Raw genomic sequence first — 18342 nt, 5'->3', positions numbered from 1 at the left:
CCCAGGATCTAACAGGCATGCAGGGATGCAGAGCAAACACCTGTACTATCTCTCTAGCTCATACCATGGGAGTTTTAGAAACGATTCCCAGTACACCATACCCCCAAGTCCCCAGATGCAGATTAAGTCGGGTTAGGGTGGGGCTGGATTTTAGGTTTTAAGGCCCCCTCAGGTGATTGGAATGGGCAGTCGGGTGCGAGCCACTATCCAGAACAATGTGCATGGTGGTGTGGGGGTGGAGGGGCTGCAGGGACTCCAGGTTCTTCATCCTCAACAAGCTCCCTGAGCACCACACACTTCACAGGAATAAAAGAGCTTTCTGATGTAGGCCCAAGCAGCTGCTGTTGAAATGGGCAAGTTCATGAAACTTGTGAAGGTAGTGCTGGTCCTGCCTGATGCTACACAAAGCGGTCATGATAAAGAATATTGATGATGGCACTTCAGACAGCCCCTACAGCCATGTCCTGGTGGCTGGATTTCCCGCTATCCCCACAAAGTGACAGGTGCCATCAGCAAGAAGAAAATCACCAAAAGGTCAAAGATCAAATCTTTTGTAAACGTTTATGACTATAATCACCTCATGCCCACAACATATTCCATGGACATCCCCTTGTACAAAACCATCCTCATCTTCAGAAGATTGCTCTTATATGCAAGGCCCGGAGAAAGGTGAAGTTCTAGGAGACAATACATCCCTGCAACAACCAGGCAGGCAGGTAACAGCATCTAAACTGAAGGAGACATCCTGCATGCCTTCTTCAAGCTGTGGCCATCTGCACAGTGGTGGCAAAGATCTGTTCTGGGCTCCATCAGAAAGTGTGCCAGGGCGGGAGAGACAGCACAGGATTAGAACATGCCTTGCATATGGTTGACCCTATTTTGAGCCCAGGCACCCCATGGTCCTGCAAGCTTCAGTGTGCATAGCCCCCAGAGTCTCCACAACCCCCAGCACCACAACCCCCAGCACCACAGGGTGTGGCCTCAGAGTTTCCCGAAGCACCAAAGGTGACCCAGGCAACCCCCAGCACTGCAGAACCCAAGCAGCATTGTACACTCGGGTCTCACTGAACTGTTCTCCTGGTTGAGAATCGCTGGGAGTGACCACTAAGGAGCTGGGAGGCTCCCACCCCCCAAAAAAGAGATGATCTGTTCTAATTTGGACAACTCACTGTCTAATTTGGATTAGACACCCCTAATATCTGTCTAATACCCAATATGCCAAATACCAGTAACAATGATGTGTCTCATTCTCCTAAAGAGCCTTGAATATAATCTCAGGGCTAGGATGAAGGAGACGTTACTGGGGCCTGCTCGAGGCAATCGACGAAAAACAGGATGGTCATCGTGATTTGTGAATATCTGTCTGGATGATAGTAGAAATGCACAGCATATTCATCTATGCAAACCAATAAGTATCTTATTTTTAATTACCTAAAATTTGAAAGTTACACTAACGTACCATTAACATATAGTTCCTATTTTATTCTCCTATCCTGAGAAATACACATTCATAATGATACGGAAGGCTGTTTGATTTCTAGAATTCTGAGAGTTCTTGGGAATATGGTGGCAGTTACCCCATCTCTTCCCAACAGCGGTGAGCAGAATAATGTCCTCCACCCCAAAACATCTCCAGCCCATTCTCTGCAGTAAATTAACACGTTACTTTACATGGTAAAGGGAGATTAAGTGGATAACCTCTGAACAAGATGGAGAGATTATCCTGGTGGTCCACAGGGTCCTTGAAAGTAAAAGGAGCTGGGACTAGAGCGATAGCACAGCGGGTAGGGCATTTTTCTTGCAAGCCGCCAACACAAGTTCGATTCCCAGCATTCCATATGGTCCCCTGAGCACTGCCAAGAGTAATTCCTGAGTGCAGAGCCAGAAGTTACCCCTGTGCATTGCCAGGTGTGACCCAAAAAGCAAAAAAAAAAAAAAAAAAAGTGAAAGGGAGCTTTTCCCCTCTGTAGAAGCCCCCGTGTTCTCTTTATCTTTTCACATCTCTAAAATTCTTTCAATAAAAACTACTTTGAAGTAGAAAAGGGAGGAGAGGAATCAGAGAAGACAGCAGAAACCAGCTGGGAAGGTTATTAGATTCCCCTCCAAAGCCTCCAGGAGTACAGACCCACCAGACACCTTGATTACAGCCTGTGCTAGACTTCCAGCCTTCAGGAATGTGAGACTAAGTTTGTGATAATTTTGAACTGCAGCAATACAGGAAGCAAATACACTGGCCTCAGTTCTGCCTGTACACTTGGATTTTCTGCCACCTGTGGGTCACATCAGGCACTTAAAAACATATTCCCACCAACAGCGGTTCCTCAATCACCCCAAAAAGTTTAGACGCCAGTTTTCTTGGGAGGAAAAACCCAGTAAAAAGTCTTTGAAAGGAATGGGCCAACTGAGCAGGAAAATGTGAAGTTTCAATTCTTATGCTCTGATCTAAAAGGGATCAGGGCTCTGGGCTGGCACTTATTGACCCTGTGCAGAGGTCAACCTTTAAAGCTCAGAGTTCAAGATCTCATTTGCATGACTGTCTAGGGTCAAACTGCTGCTCCAATCTGAGACTACCTGGAAATACCACTTGGATCACTACTGACTGTTCTCTGTGCCCACAGCTAGCGGGCACAGGGCTGACTCCAAAACAAGCAAGAGTTCTTTCCTTCCCATCTACAAATTCAACTCAATCAATAGGCTTGTAAATTAGGTAAAGGTAAAAGGTAAAGGCCCTCCCGTTGATCGTCGATTTGCTCGAGCGGGCCCAGTAACGTTTCCATTGGAGACTTTGTTGTTACTGTGTCTGGCATATCGAATTAAGAATAAAAATTTCTGGGACCCCAACATGGTGCCATGGCTACAAACGCTGGTCTAGAAGCACCTGGCAGCCACACAGAAGCCAGGTGGCTGCCCTCAGTCCTGAGCCCATGCTCAAACTCTGCGGTACAGAAGCTCCAGGAACAAAGAGCCTGCAAGATAGCTCAGTGGCTGCGGAAATGGCCAGGACACTTCCTAGCCTTGGGTTTTTAAATCCTAGATGCCAAGCTTAATCCATGGTACTGCACATGCACCAGACAATCCTGACCACCCTGAGGTCGGGGGTCCCCAGCATGGGAAAATCAGCAGCAGCATCAATTCTGGACTCCAACTCCATTTGCTCCAGAAGCCCCCCTGCAAGGAGCTCCTGGTCTTCCCACAGAATCCTTGTGCCTTAACCTGCACCTGGCAATCCTTTATGGCTGCAACATTCTGTTCTCCACACATTCTGAACCTGCAGTATTTTTCCAAACTAATTCTTTCAGGGAAACTACGTGTCATTTTTTTTGGGGGGGGGGGGCAGAATGCTCAAATGGTGCTTAGTGGCCTTGGGGAGATTCCTGGCAACTTCCAGCTGCCCGGGCTCAATGCGAGGGCCCAAGAACTGTGCGCTCAGGTCCTGAAGTGCTTGGGATCACCGTGGCCTCCAGAGCAACACTGCAATACTGGGGGTGGGGGCACATGTGGTGCTTGGGATCAAACCGATGTCCAGCACATGCAATGCATCTTAAAGCCAGTTAAGTACTGCTCTTGTGAGGAAGCTTGTGGGTCCCTGAGCCCCAGGGACCGCCCAGCTTGATGCTCTCTCAACTCCAGGAAGCAGTCTTTGTGGCAGCTGCCATGAAGCTCTGAGCCTGCCCACATTTGCTGAGGCTCAAGAGATAGACAAGCAGGGAAGGGTGCTGGCCTTGCACACATCTGACCTGGATTCGATTCCTGGCATTCCTATGGTCCCCTTAGCACCATCAGGAGGATTCCAGAGGGCAGAGCCAGAAGTAATCCCTGGACTTGGTTGGATATAGTCCAAAAACAAAAGAAAGAAAAGCACCCTCACTTGTCATGCACCAGCAACACTACTTCCCACCACTTCAAACTGAAGTTCAGTATTAAACCATAACTCCCTAATTTCCCTCCCCCACTCCATCATCCCTTCTAACAATGGTTCCACTTCCTATGCATGTGGCTACTCTCGGTATCCCCAATAACTGGAATCACACAGTACATACCTTCTTTTGTGTCCTATTTACTTCAGTTAGACTAATGTCTTCAAAGTTCCTCTATGTAGAACATGAGTTAGAATTTCCTTCTTTTTTCAGGCAGAATGACATCCCATTGTATGGATCTACTATACATTGTTTATCTACTCCCAGACACCTGGGATGCTTCAACTTTGGGATATAGTGAATTAACGAACATAGGTGTACAAATGTGTTTTTTCCTTTCAATTATTATGTTGCAATCAGAGATGGGGGGGATCCCTGGTAATGTATACTAGAAAAAACACTGTCTGGAACCTAAACAAGCCCAAAAGCATGAAGGCCTTTGGGACACAGGACCCAGCTGTGGAGACCTGGAAAACCACTTGAGCTGCAGAACTGCAGAATTCCAGGCTCAGAGCTGGGCTGAAGCCCTGGGAGGAGGGCTCCAAGGCAGGAACAAAGATTACACAAATATCAAAAGGCCCTCAGAAACCCCAAGCTCATCTGCTTGGCAAACCATCCCAGCAATGGATTGCGGGGTGGGGGGTTGTTTGGGAAAACGGTCTAGTAACCAACTTGCAAGAGGAACAGGTGTTTTTTGCCCCATCCCTGAGCTGAGACATGCACTTTCTTCTTCTAGGGAGCACTTCCCTATCCTGAGAAAAGGCCTGAACAGCCCTGCTTGTGATGTGTACTGCACTTTCCACTCAGAAGTCCATGTTCTAACTTAATCATTTATCTTTCTCTTTCCCTTCCTTTATTGCCCATGTAGACTCCATTAACTTCACTATTAATCTCCAAAAATTCTTTTCTGAGGGAAAGCCTCCTAATAGTAAGACTTTAGGACTGAGGGCTAGAGTGATAGTACAGTGAGTTGGGTGTTTGCATGCGGCCAACCCAGGTTCGGTTCCTGGCATCCCATATGATCCCCCGAGCACCACCAGGAGTAATTCCCAAATGCAGAGACAGGAGTAATCCCTGAGCATCGCCGATCGTGGCCCAAAAAGAAAAAAAAAAATTAGGACTGCCTTTTCTTTCCTGCGGGAAGGTAAGGAGCCAACTGGGAACCTCCACTTTGGCTGGCAGAACTCAAGTCACTAGAAGTCTATCTGTCCTACCTACCTCTGAGACCAGCCTGAGCTGGTGCTTCAGTTGATGGGAAATGAGTGAACAAATGGAAAGTTAACTGACATGGGGGGAAGGGTAGAAGCCTGATGAGGATGTAAACACAGAAGTGGCAGCAGTCCCAGGCAAGGGCCTCACAGTTCCCACAGACAGCATCATGTATGCGGTTTCCCCACCCTGACGTGGGGCCCCCCCCCACTAGGGTCTCACACTTGAGGCAATGAGGAGCCAGAAAGCTGAGTCTAAGGAGCCATGTTGCACTCTTCCTCTGAATTTGAACAGGGTTAGAACTCAAGCTCCACCACTTCCTGGTCCTCCTTCCTCCTTTGCAAGATGGGAATATTATACAACTGATAGAGTAACTGTAAAGGTTATCACAAGCATTACAGTAAAGGGTTTGGAACAAAGGAGATGTCAATAAAAATGTTAGTTCTTCCTTATCACTTCCTCTGACTGCTTCCTTGCCCCCTATGAACACAACAGTGCTCAGTTGATAATCTGTTTTTAAAAGCCTTTATAGTTTTGATCACCATGGGGGCAATTTCTAAAACAAAGACCAAAGGAACGTATTCTAGAGCACAGAGGAATTCATTATAGACTATACATTCTCTCCACGGAGGCTCAATTCACAATTAGAGCTTAGAGATTCTTGACTATTCCCACATCAGAAACTTATTAGCTCATTGACAAATGCTGACCACATCTGTAATGATGATGATGAGAACACTTAAAGCACATACAGAATTGGAATTTGCACAGCACCTTTTTGGGGTGATGGAGGATAGGTGGGTGTCACCTAGGTTGGCCACATGCAAGGCAAGCACACTATCAGCTGTACTATAGCTCAGGCCCCAGCACGTTCAGATATACTTTTTCTTTAACCTAGGCAGGAAACAAGTAGAAAATTTATTGACATTTACACAGCCTGCATATGGCAGTAAGGTAAAATGCTGCGCATTCAGGAGTTCTGGGTTCAGATTCTGTTATTCATTCACACTGATTTTTTTGCAGGACAGAAGTAAATGAAAGTTAGGGAGATCAGTCAGAGTTAGAATATATGCTTTGTATGTGCAAGTGACAAGATGGATCCCCAGCACCGCATGGTGCCCCAAGCACAGCTGGGAATGACCCCTGAGCACTGCATGGTGTGACCCAAAAACAAAACAAAAAAACAACAAAATTCTGAGCAGTTTGCTTTGTTCAACATCTATTTTCTCTATTTATCCAACTGCTTATCTGACATCTTCATTTAGGTGACAAAAGGACAACTCTGGGGCCAGAGTGATGGTACAGCAGGTAGGGCATTTGCCTTGCATGTAGCTGACCCTGAGTTTGATCCCAGGCATCCCATATGGTGTCCTGAGCACCACTGGGTGTGACCTAGAAAGCCAAGGGGAAAAACAAAACAAAATAAAAAAATAAAAAAAAAAACCCCTCAACTACAATTTATCAAAAACCAAGCTGTCAATTTTCTCTCTGAACCTGTCCCTTTTGCTATCTTTTTCTACTGGAGATTAGCAGTCAACCAAACTTTGGGCTAAAAACCTTTTCCCTTTTTTTTGGTTCTGGGGCTACATTTCAGCAGTGTTCAGAGATACTCTTGGGATCTGTGCTAAGAGAATCACTCCTGGTAGGCTCAGAGGACCATATGGTATGTCAGGGATTGAACACAGGTCAGTTGCCTGCAAGGCAAGCGTCCTACCCACTGTACCATCTCTCAGGCCTCCTATCCATTGAATCCTCCCTCCTCGTGTCTGTTCTTCCCACAGTAATCCTTCTTTTCACTCTGGTATTTTGGCCCTATCCAGCACTGCTCAAGGGTCAGACCCTGCAGTACCTAAGAAATCATCTACAGCTCAAACCCAGACACAAAAGTAGTTTTTCTAGAATAAAAATTTTAAAATATACTGCATTAAAAAAGGTAAAGGTAAAGGCCCTCCCGTTGATCGTCGATTTGCTCGAGCAGGCCCAGTAACGTCTCCATTGGAGACTTTGTTGTTACTGTGTCTGGCATATCGAATACTCTCGGTAGCTTGCCGGGCTCTCCGAGAGGGGCGGAGGAATCGAACTCGGGTCGGCCATGTTGGCCGCTTGTAAGGCGAACGCCCTAGCCAACTGGATTTGATCCCCAAGCACAGTGATGTAAATTAGCACTAAGCTAACCACCACTAGGTGTAATCCAAACAACTTCTCCCCCACCCTCCAAATCCACTTAATCTCAAAAAAAAAAAATTCCACCTAATCTTTTCAAAAATTCTCTTGGGACAGGAAGATGGTGTAAAGGACTGCAGCAAATGCTTTGCACATGAGTCCTAAATTTGATCCTGGGCATGGTATAGTCTCCTGAGCTCTGGTAAGAGTGACCCCTACCACCTCCCCCAAGAACTTACTAGAAATGCAGAGCTTAGGGATCACTCCTGGCACAGCTGGGGAACAATGAGGACAGGCAGACAACCGTATCAGGTGGTAGCTACTGAACCTAGGTCAGAGATAATGAAAAGCAAGCCCCTTACCCTCTGTACTATACTCCAACCTGCTAGGAATCAATGTTTCTGTCTGGTTTCTTTCCTGGGAATAGCTTCCTAGTGCCATTGGGTGTGGTCTAAACTAAAAGAACAAAACAAAAAGCAACCCTTGCACCATGATGATGGTATGTTTATTAAAGGCGATGTTAATCTCTCAGTTGGTTAAAGTGGTTTACTAAATTGTCTGTTTTAAGGTCCACTCAGCAGAAAGAGCTTAGAAATGCACGAGTTTATGCTGTTTTATACAAACCAATACCTTGAACTCTGACGCAGAAGCACAGGGTTCACTCTAGCATTTCCCCTAGCTTATAGGTAATTCTCATTTTGCTGCCTTGGGGCTTGGGGGAGGGGTGTTTGGCCTTACCTGAGAGTGGCCAATGGCTACTCCAAGCGTAGTGCTTGGCAGTCACTCCTGGTTGTGCCTGGGATGCCATGAGGTATCAGTGATCAAACCCAGACCAACCCTTTAAACAAACTTTTTTGTTCGTTTTGGGCCACACCTGGCAGTGCTCAGGGTTCACTCCTGTCAAAGCTGGGGAATAACGAGCACAGACAGACGACCACATCAGATGGTGGGGATTAAACTTTACCCATGGTACTGTTGCTCCAACCTGCTAGGAATCAATGTTTCCGTCTGGTTTCTGCCATGCTACACTGTAGATAAGTACTTAAGTATTTGGTGGATAAATGTTAGAGAAATGTTGTTCTGAAGAACAGAAAGCTGTCCAGCCCAAAATCACTCCCAAAATTCAGTTCTTCACAGATTTTAAGGGCTCCATTAAAGAGAAGCCTGGCAAACAGCTATGAATCTGGGTTTCCTCGTCAGTTCTTTTCCAAGAATATTCCATCCCCATCTTTTCTTTTCTAACATAGCATAGCCATCAAGCTATAGACTAAACCCTCTCTAGGGTCTGTAGCCATAGTAAAGAAGCTAAGGCACTGCCTGTACACAGTCAACCCGGGTTCAACCCAAAGCATCCCACATGGTACCCAAAGCAGTGAGCCAGGCATCAGCCCTGATCATTAAGAGGTGTGATCCAAAAGCCAAAAACCAAACAACCTAAAACTCCAAAAACAAAACAAAACAAAAAAAAAAACAGATAAACTCCTACTTAAGTGTACCAAGAAAACACAAGAACATACTCAATAAATGCATACTGACAAGTTTCAACTATGTACCAGGTAATTCACATGCATACCTTGCTTTCTTGAAAATAGCTCTGCAAGGTAGGTACTGAACCAACTCTATGTAGGTAGGATCTGAGACATTAACACTGATAAACTACACTGAGAACCCTGAAACTGAGATTATAACACACACACACACACACACACACACACACACACACACACCCTTGTCTTGAGGAACTTTTCCCTTAAGTTATATTCACAGTCTACTAAAGCATTTATTCTTTTTAGATTTCACTGCTGACAAGTCAGGATCATTCTATTGTCATGATTGCTGTCCTTCCTTAGGAAATTAGTCTGTAATGATAAACAGCATTTTGTAGTTGGTCAACTAATCCAAGGGGAAATCTGATGAAAAGTGTATTTCTAGGGTCGTATCTGTGATCCAGCTGTTATTACATGATAGTAGGTCTGAGGCTTAGAGTACAGATTTATTTTTATTTGGGGACCATCCACAGTGGTACTCAAGGATCACTCCTGGCTAGTTCAGGGGGCCATATGGCTGTGGGGGGTTGGGGTGGAGTCAAACCTGGGTCAGCCGGAAGTAAGGCAAGCACCCTACCTTTTGTACTACGGTTCTGTCATAGGCTGCCATCATTTTAAAGCCTGACTCCAATCCACTACTGGTCGCTTCAAGCAATTCAACTGTGTCCCCATCATGACACACTTCCTTAGACAGGAAAACAAAATAAAGACATATCCAAGGCAGGAATCTCAACCAACATCCAGGAAGGATTCCTGCCACAAGTCTACTTGGCCAACCACGCGGTGAGCAACAGCCATCTATTTATTTCTGTGACAGCTAAATGAAACTCCTCATAGAAAACAAGCTCAGACACTGTCTCCAGGGACCAGCAAAGGATTTGAAATAAAGTGTCAAGTTCCAGGTAACTACTGAAGTGTATTTATCATGTACCATCCTAAACCAAATCACATACAGGCCTCAACTGGGATAATAACAAGTCATTTTTGCTCTGTTTTTTTAAAAATACAAGGCATCTGCAGTTGTTACCTAAAGATTTTCTGCACCTGCTTCTGGAAGAAAATTGAGTTCAGTCCTCCTGGTACCCCCCGGGTGCCTTTGGCTGGATTCCCCTCTGACAACCACAACCCTGGTTTCCATAACAAGCTGCTCTGAAAGTGGTTCTATACCCCCAGGCACCACCTTCATCCCTAGTGGCTGGCAGTTAAAATTACTTGTGGGTGATTTCTGGGCCCTGACCATGCCACTCACTTCACAAGCCTGGGTTTAACCCTTTAGTGCTAAGGCCCCTCCCACGGTTAACTCATTGTGGGTTGGAGCGCTTTATGCTTGGAGGACTTGGAGGTGTAGAAGGCAGAAGCACAAAAATTCAGATCTAAGGGTTGTCCATAACTCTAAAGGGCCAGAGAGATTGCAATTTGCCATGGAGAATATGGTCTTGGATACTAGCAGAGGAAGCAAAGAGAAAGGTAGTAATTAGAACACAAATAACCTCTTTGCAATGGCATATATAGCCCAAGTATAGTTTAAGGACCTTAGGGCCAGAGAGCTAGAACCGCAGGTAAAGTGCTTGCTTGCACGCAGCCAACCTGGGTTCGATCCCTGGAGACCCCAAGTCTACCAGGAGTAATCCCCTGAGCACCATGTAAGGCATCACATCCTCACCCCGCAAAAAAAGATAAGGAGCTTATACTCACTGGACAGGACAGGATACAGAAAACAGAAGAGCTTTTACTGGAGGAGGTCCTATGGAACTGATAGTCCTAACATATCCAGTGGCTTCACAGATAGGAAATGTTACTCACATCCAAAGGACAATGTATGACATAACACATTTAAGCTAAAAGGGAAACTACACTATAAAAACAAAAAGACCCTAGGGGGCTGGAGCAGGTAGGGCGTTTGCCTTGCACGTGGCCAACCCGGGTTTGATTCCCAGCATCCCATATGGTCCCCTGAGCACTGCCAGGAGTAATTCCTGAGTGCAGAACCAGGAATAACCCCTGTACAGGGCCAGGTGTGACCCCCCCCCCCAAAAAAAAGACCCTAGGTGGCCAGAGAGCGTTCACAGGGCTGGAATTCAGTACACGGGCCCCTGAAAACAGAATGAGGAACTGCCTCTGAATATCACCAAATATGGCCAATTAAAAAAAAAAAACCTAGAAGATAACACTAGCCATATTTCAAAACAATTTCTAACAGAAGAAAGCACCAATGACCCCAGGCTGGCTATGGGGCTCAATAAGAGACTAGCATTAATCCCGGCCAAGCATCACACATCCCCCCAGATAGGACAGCAGTCAGGACACTTGCTTTGCATGCAGCAAATACCTGTTATTCCGTGCACTGCATTTCCCAGAGTACCACTAGGATAAACCCTGAGCACTACAGGGTGTGATTCAAAAACCAAAACCAAAAACTGGGGGCGTCAGAGACAATACAGAGGTTAAGAGCATGAGGGGACCCTGGTACAACCCTTTGGCACATGGTTTCCCCAAGCACCACCAGAATGGCCCTCAAACCCACCACGATTATACCCTTAATCTGAAATGTCTTTTCCTTCTGGCCATCCCATACAGACGAAAATGCCAATTATCAGGGCCAGAAGAATACTGCACCACTCACATTTATGTTGCTGGCTATACCAGTGGATACTGTAAGCTTGGGTTGGGTTCGATCTTGTACCCCATTATGGTGCCTCAAGCATTGCCAGGAGTGATCCCTGAGCACAGACCCAGTAAGCCTTGAATACAACTGGGTGACCAAAAACACAACAGAAAACGCCAGTGCTGATAAAATTACCTAAGTCATATCCCTGTTTCTGCCCTAATTCCCCTTTCTAGTTTTACAGATTCATTTTATCTAATCTTTGCCTCACCCTGTTCTCAAATCATCCAGATTCCCTGTTCCCTCAACCAGTCTGACTGCGCCCTCCGAGCACTTGCAGCTGGCCGGGTCCCACCACCTATCTGCTTCAGTGTCAAATGATGACAGCGATCCCAGCCTCAGGAACACTTTACAAGATTCCTTGAATGGTTGAATGTTCAGACACTTGTGTCAACGGTTGTCAGCTACTGTGATAAGGTCTATTTGTATAAACTTCCAAATAAAAGAGGGAACTGGGCAATTACTGCCCCAGCAGTAATAGAGCACCCATTCATTACAGGACACCTCAAACTGGCCAGACTGCTGCTCAGCATTGTGGAGCCTAAGTTTGGCATGAAGAGGCCCAGGTTCCAGTCCTGGCACAGCAAGCTCCTCCCCCAACACAAAAGGAGCCGTTCAGCTGCAAAGCAGCTCAGAAGAGCACCTGCCTTGCATGTGAGCCCCCAAATTTACTTCTGGACACTGCCCCCACCCCACAAGAGTATCCAATATTATTCCTGGGGCTTAGCACGGACATGTCTACCAGGTACCTCACCCAAGTTTTGGGTGTGTGGGTGTGCTGTCAGCACACATAGCAGTGCTGGGGGCTACTCCAGCTCTATGGGTCCTTCCCAGTGTTGCTTGGGATAGACGTGATGTGAAGCATCTAAGACCCCAGCACTCAGGGCCAGAGAGGTAATAAAAACGAGTAGTGTTTGCCTTGCATGTGGCTGATCCAGGTTCAATCCTTGGCATCCCATATGGCCCCCAAGCCCACAGGGAATTAAGAGACACCCATGGGTGCTAGAGGGCCAAGGACCATTCCTGGGGACTATGCAAGGCACGTACTCTTCTGCAACAGTGTGAAATGCTAGCTCACTGACTCGTTTTACATGGCAACCGAAGAAATGAGAAAAACCACACGGCAAGAAATTTACAAAACTAAATTTATTAAAGAAATGTTGGTTCTATTCTCCAGCCCCAAGTTTTGGCATTAGAGCATGGGCACTGTTCTACACTTCAGCAAGTTCACCCATGGGTTCAACATCTCATCCAGCAGCTTTGGGGTAGAGCCCCTGACCAGGAGATCTTGCCCACTTGCCACAGAGAAGTTCAACTCAAAGCACCAATGCTTTACCACAGTGACATGGCTGGAAAGCGAGTTTCTCACCAAGACAAGGACAAGCTTTCCAGGCTCTCGCTGTGCTAACTAAGCTACTTCAGAAAGTATCTGCGTTGTTCTAGTACAGATGTTTCATAACTCTATTAGAGCTAGAACTACAATCGGGGATTTCTAAACTCCCAAGAGTGGTTTCCCACAGAAGGATCCCAGCTCTTCCCGTTTTAATGGCAAGTATTGTATCAGTATACAATAAAGCAGAACCAGTTGAGAACTCCAGCAGGTTTACATTATTAAAAAAGGCAAGGACTCTTCATTTTTCTGAGGCGCTGCTGCATTTAGATGAAACTTGCTATTTCCTCACCCATCTGCATACCCAATCCCCACAGCAGTAGTATCCAGCACCAGTTTAGTACATATTAACAAACTTACTTGTTCTCAAAGACAGTTATTCCAGTTGTGGTTATTATAATTAAGTTGAAACAAGTTAAGTGTTTTTGTCTTCTAAAATGAAGATGAATGATAAAAATCAAACTTTACCAGTTTCGAGCAAGAAAATAGCCCTGACTCTACTGTGAAGTAAATGTACATTAGTATCAAGTAAACGTTTGGGGTCAGGAATATAGTTCCATGGATCTGAGTGTATGTCTAGCATGTACCAAGTCTGTGCACCAGGGGAGCCCTCACGAAACTCTAAACAGATTAATTACATTGAGGCCTTGACGCGGTCCAGTCAAGAAGGCGCTCGTCCTGCACACAGCCAACCTGGCTCAATACAAAGCACCACCAGGGGTCACTCCTGAGCACAGAGATATCATTAGCCCTTAAACACCATCATCGTGGCCCCAAAACCCCAAACTCCTCCCCCCCAAAAAACCCACATTCGTTGCTTATCCCCAGCAATTGGCTCTGTCCTATTCGGTGAGGTTTTATTACCAAGAAAACAAATATTTTCATAAAATATTATGCACACCAAGTCACCTTATCGCGAGGCAGCTAATAGAACGATCTATTGAACAGCCCACAAAGACATGGCCCACTACACTGACTCATCACAAGTATGTTAAATTCTCAATTAAACATTGGCTCAAGATTTAAACCTAAGTTTAACCTAGATACCTACGGGCAAGTAAGTTCTTTCACACCAAGGGGAATTAAACTGGCAAGCAGCAATATCTCTCACAGGCCAAAAGACCAAAAATACTAACAAAACAACCCCTTTTTAGTGCTGTGTGCTTGGTACAAATTTCTACAAGAATCAAACTACTGATGGGGCGAGAGGCAGGAAAGTCTAAACAGTTAAACCGACATTTAATCCCAAGTATCACACCAAACTGTGATTGTGTCACATCAGTAGTGGCAAAATAGTATCTTAGAACACAAGCACCGCACCCCATCTTTACCCAAGGCTCTAAATTCAAACCCAAGCTCCAAACATACCCACCCCTCTAAAATCAGTTTCCATGGGATCACTGCCCCACAGCCAATGCTGCCAAGCTAGGATCGGATCAGCCAAGATACACTGGCTTCAAAGGATGACAGGGCGGTTACCAGCCATTCCCATCGTCGATTTAAGTGGCTTGAGGTCCAAGGACTTGAATATGGCCAGGCTCCTTTCACAGAATACACAACAGTAATGTACATTTCACGCAACACTTTTTATTGGCCTTTTGAACAGAAACAGGAAGTTATTTGCCAGGAAGGATGATCCCATCATACTGAAAGAGAAGAGATTTAATTTTTTTCAGAACAGGAGATAACAGCAAAGGTTGTAGTACAGGCTGTTTCAGAATTCAAACCCACATGAATTTTGCTCTGAATCCCATATCCCTTCTGGCCTGCACAGAAGCTCAGCCAATTTTAACTCCACACTCACTGTTCCACTGCACTATACACCCTTAGGTAAAGGGGCTCGTGGTAAAGCCACAGACCTCCCCTCCTAGCTACCTGCATTCACGAGGCTGGGGGGGAAGGCCTGGGTCCCAGGTGCTCCTTTTAACCACCAATCTTGGAAGTCTCCCAGGTGTGCCAAGCTGCCCACATATATTCTTCACAGAAGCAGCCCACCAAGTGGTCCAAGATTTTGCACTCCCCCAGTCCCACACCACTCACCAACACCGTATTTCACCACCTTCACCTGAGATAAATCAGCTTTACCTTCTGCTGGAACCAGCGCATGGCCTCCTCTTTGCTGATTCTGTGTTTGGCCCCAATGCAGCCTGTCCTGCGCTTCTTGTCTGCGATGCTGAAACCTGGCCTACCCAGCACCTGTCCCAGGAATAACCAACAGTCACCTAGCCAGCTCAGAGTCAGAGTACACGGACAAGACTCACACACTGCAGAAACTGAGCCTCGAGTCACCCAGTGGCCCAAGGACCAACAGAGCACGCATCAGACTCCCACGATCCCAGTGTCTGAAGAGTGTGTTACCAGCATCCCCTGATCATGTCCAGCACGTTACTATTAGGATATTCAAATCCAATGATGGTGCTTCCCGCTAGACAAGGCTCCCTGGTTTTTGCTTCACCAAAACATTGCAGTTAACACAGGAGGTCATTTCGACATTAGATCTCCCACCCAAGCAAACAGCCACACCAAGGGCTTCCGTGTTCTCTGGGCAGAAGACGCCTCACCCCAGGATCTTAAGGAAAGGAGCCAGGGAAAAGCACCTCAGAGCAGCCAACTTACACACCAATCAGCACCAAACACTCTCAAATTTTCAAGTCAGTGGCTGGATGGAAGTTTCCTGTATCTACCTCAGTCCTATTGGTGCCCACTAGATCCTAGACTGTAAATTCAGAGCGTAAGGGATCTTGTATTCCTTTAGCTGCCACAACTGCTAAATATTTTCCGGGGGGAGTAGGGTTAGACAATACTCAAACTTTGATCCAGTATCTGAACAGTAAAACAGCAACACACATCAAACAAAGTAGCAGCAGATTCCACTCTCCTCACAGACCAGAGTGCAAGAGAGGAAATATTCATACCACGTAGAAGTCCAGGCCATAGATACCAATGCTCGGGTCATATTTGATTCCCAGATCGATGTGTTCCTGGATCCCAAAACCAAAGTTTCCCGTATCGGAAAAGTTATTTTTTCGTAACTCATACTCTCGCACCTGAGAGGAAGAAAAAGTTATTACATTCCCTGTCAATTTACCCCCCTCTCCAAACAACCAGCTCAATCTGCAATACCCAGCAGTTCAGAAATGGAATTTGATCAAGAACAAAAATCTGATTTCCTTAGTGTACCAGTCACAGAACTTTCCCCACTGTAAAAGGGCAGGGAAATAGTTATACAAAGTGTCGTTTAATCCTTCAGAAGTTAAAAAGAAAACAAGCAAAACCAGAGAACCAAAGACAGTATGTCAAATGCAATTCCTGCCCCTGTAGGTAACTGCATGTGCTAAGTCAACAACCTTTAACACCCTGCCCCCCCCCAAACATATTATCAGCCTCACCTTTAGCCCTTTCTCCAAGATTTCTTCTGCCTTGGCTCCTCGAACAGTGCAGTGGACAGCAATCTTCTCGTTTCTCCGGATGCCGAAAGACCTGACGGTATACCGAGCTGCAGAAGGGCAAAAGAAGGCACCAGGCTGTGTTTTAAACACTGGCAAGTACTGAATCTGGGGACTCACGTAAGTCCTGTCACCACTCCAACCTGTTCCTGAAACATCTTTCCCAAAAATATTATCTGTCCAAGCTCTCAGCGTTGTTATAATCAGTATCACATCTGCTAATGGGCTCCCTGGGTAACACAGGAAACAATTTTCAATTTCCAAGTCGCCCAGCCACATACATGTGATTAAGAACTCCTAACATCATCGTGTTAGTCCCTGGAAGAGCAAACATCTAAGAATGCAAGTCACTAAACGATGGCACACCTGCTGAATCCTTATCCTGCCATTCTCATTTTAAAGATGAGGTTCTGAGAGGTTCAATTCCCTAGGATCAGCTAATAATCAAGAAGCAAGTTTTAAGGCAGAAGTTCCCAAACTTACTTAGCTTTCATTCGACATTCTAAAAACCCCAGCAGCCCTCAAAGTTTGCCTTAAAGAGACTCTCCCTTTCCCCTAAGGCTGGGCAGCACCAGCCCCCTCCCCCAAGACTGCCCACTCTGGGAAACACTCAGACTTGGGCTCCATTATCCCGTAACAACGTTAAGTATCCAACTTATTTGGGTTTGGCAGCCACAGTATTTATTTGGTTTTGGTGGTGCTCAGGGGACCCTACTAGGGGCCGGGGATTAAACGCAGGGATTGTCGCACGCAGGGCAAGCACCTTACCTGCTGCCCCATCTCTCCGGACCCAACAGGTTTCTAAAAAGCCTAATGCCTACTGTTGTGCCGTGTGCGTGGCAGGCCCGCCACAGGCCCAAACCCATCCCGGCCTTCACAATCATGGTAATTAAACAGGAGGACGAAGAAACCAAGAGGCCAGACGCTCTGGCCCAGGCAGGCACAGTCCCGATTCTTACTGCTCAGTGAGCCCGTCCGTCTCCCTAGCCCTGCCGCTGCCCCCGTATTCCCGCTCCACCTTACCCCATCACCTGGGAGACCCGGAATTTCTTTAGTCTGATGCTCTGCTCATATTAAAAGGAAAAAAAAAAAAGCAAAACAAAACTACCCTGGTACTCTTAACGCCACGATCAAGCGTCCAAAGACGCCGGGGCGGGCTCCGCAGCACCTGGGGTACCCGTCGCCGGTAAACCCTCCTCCCAGCCCCCCGCACTCACCTTTGGAGAACACGGGGGTCTGCCCGGTGAGCTGCTCCAGCACCTTGGCCGCGCGGGTCAGCCTGTCTCCGCTCTCCCCGACGCAGATGTTGAGGCAGAGCTTGCGGATGCGAAGTTCCCGCATGGGGTTCTCCTTTTCAGCCTGGTCCTGCTGCAACGAGCACGCCCGGCCGTCAGCCCCGCCGCGCGGACGCCGCAGGCACGTGCCCGCGCCACGTCCGGCCGACGCGGAGCGCGCGCCGCGGCCCGGGCTGACGCTCCCCGCGCGCCCGCCCCGGGCCCGAGTCTCCCGCGCCGGAGCCCCCCGTGCGCCCCGAGCGGCCCCGGGTCGCGCTTCTCCGCCCTCGGGCGTCGGCCTCAGCCCACTCCCAGCAAGCACGGAAGCGGGGAGGCCGGGGTCCGGCTCCGAGCCCCGCGCCCGCCCGCCCGACCGCTCCCGCGCCCGCACAGCCGACTTCGCGGGGTCTGTCTCCCTCCGGCCGCAAGCACGGCAGCCGCGGCGAGCTCGGCCGGCCGTGGATGGAGGCGGATGAAGGGCAGCAAAGGCGGACCGGGGTTACTCACCGCCATGATGGAGAACAGGAAGAGAGAGCGCAGCTTCCGGCGCAAGGCCTTATGGGCGAGGAGGCGGGTTCTTCTCCCGGGCTCACCGAATCCGGAAGATGGGCCGCGACGGGCTCCGAGCAGCGTGCGCTGCCCTCTCGTGGTCACTAATTGCAACTGCACGCGTCGCTGACCAACACCCGCCGCACACACCCCCACCAACAGATGTCAAAAGTTCCCAGGCC

The 18342-nt window shown here is 47.4% G+C and overlaps 1 protein-coding gene and 1 pseudogene across 1 annotated transcript; one reads left to right on the top strand and one right to left on the bottom strand.

Moving 5' to 3' along the window:
• Nucleotides 1-349: 349 nt before the first annotated feature.
• On the top strand, nt 350-681 carry LOC130031821 (60S ribosomal protein L27-like; annotated as a pseudogene).
• Nucleotides 682-14462: 13781 nt separating this feature from the next.
• Nucleotides 14463-18104, bottom strand: RPL11 (ribosomal protein L11; the record flags this gene model as incomplete). The annotated part of the gene is made up of 5 exons (XM_056123331.1): nt 14463-14537; nt 14977-15087; nt 15807-15938; nt 16281-16387; nt 17555-18104. Coding segments are annotated over 5 exons (930 nt in total), but the record flags the coding sequence as incomplete, so codon positions are not given.
• Nucleotides 18105-18342: the final 238 nt, after the last annotated feature.

This window comes from Sorex fumeus, unplaced genomic scaffold (assembly GCF_029834395.1).
Source record: "Sorex fumeus unplaced genomic scaffold, SorFum_2.1 ptg000047l, whole genome shotgun sequence".
NCBI lineage: Eukaryota > Metazoa > Chordata > Mammalia > Eulipotyphla > Soricidae > Sorex > Sorex fumeus.
This window is presented reverse-complemented; position numbering and strand designations above follow the sequence as displayed.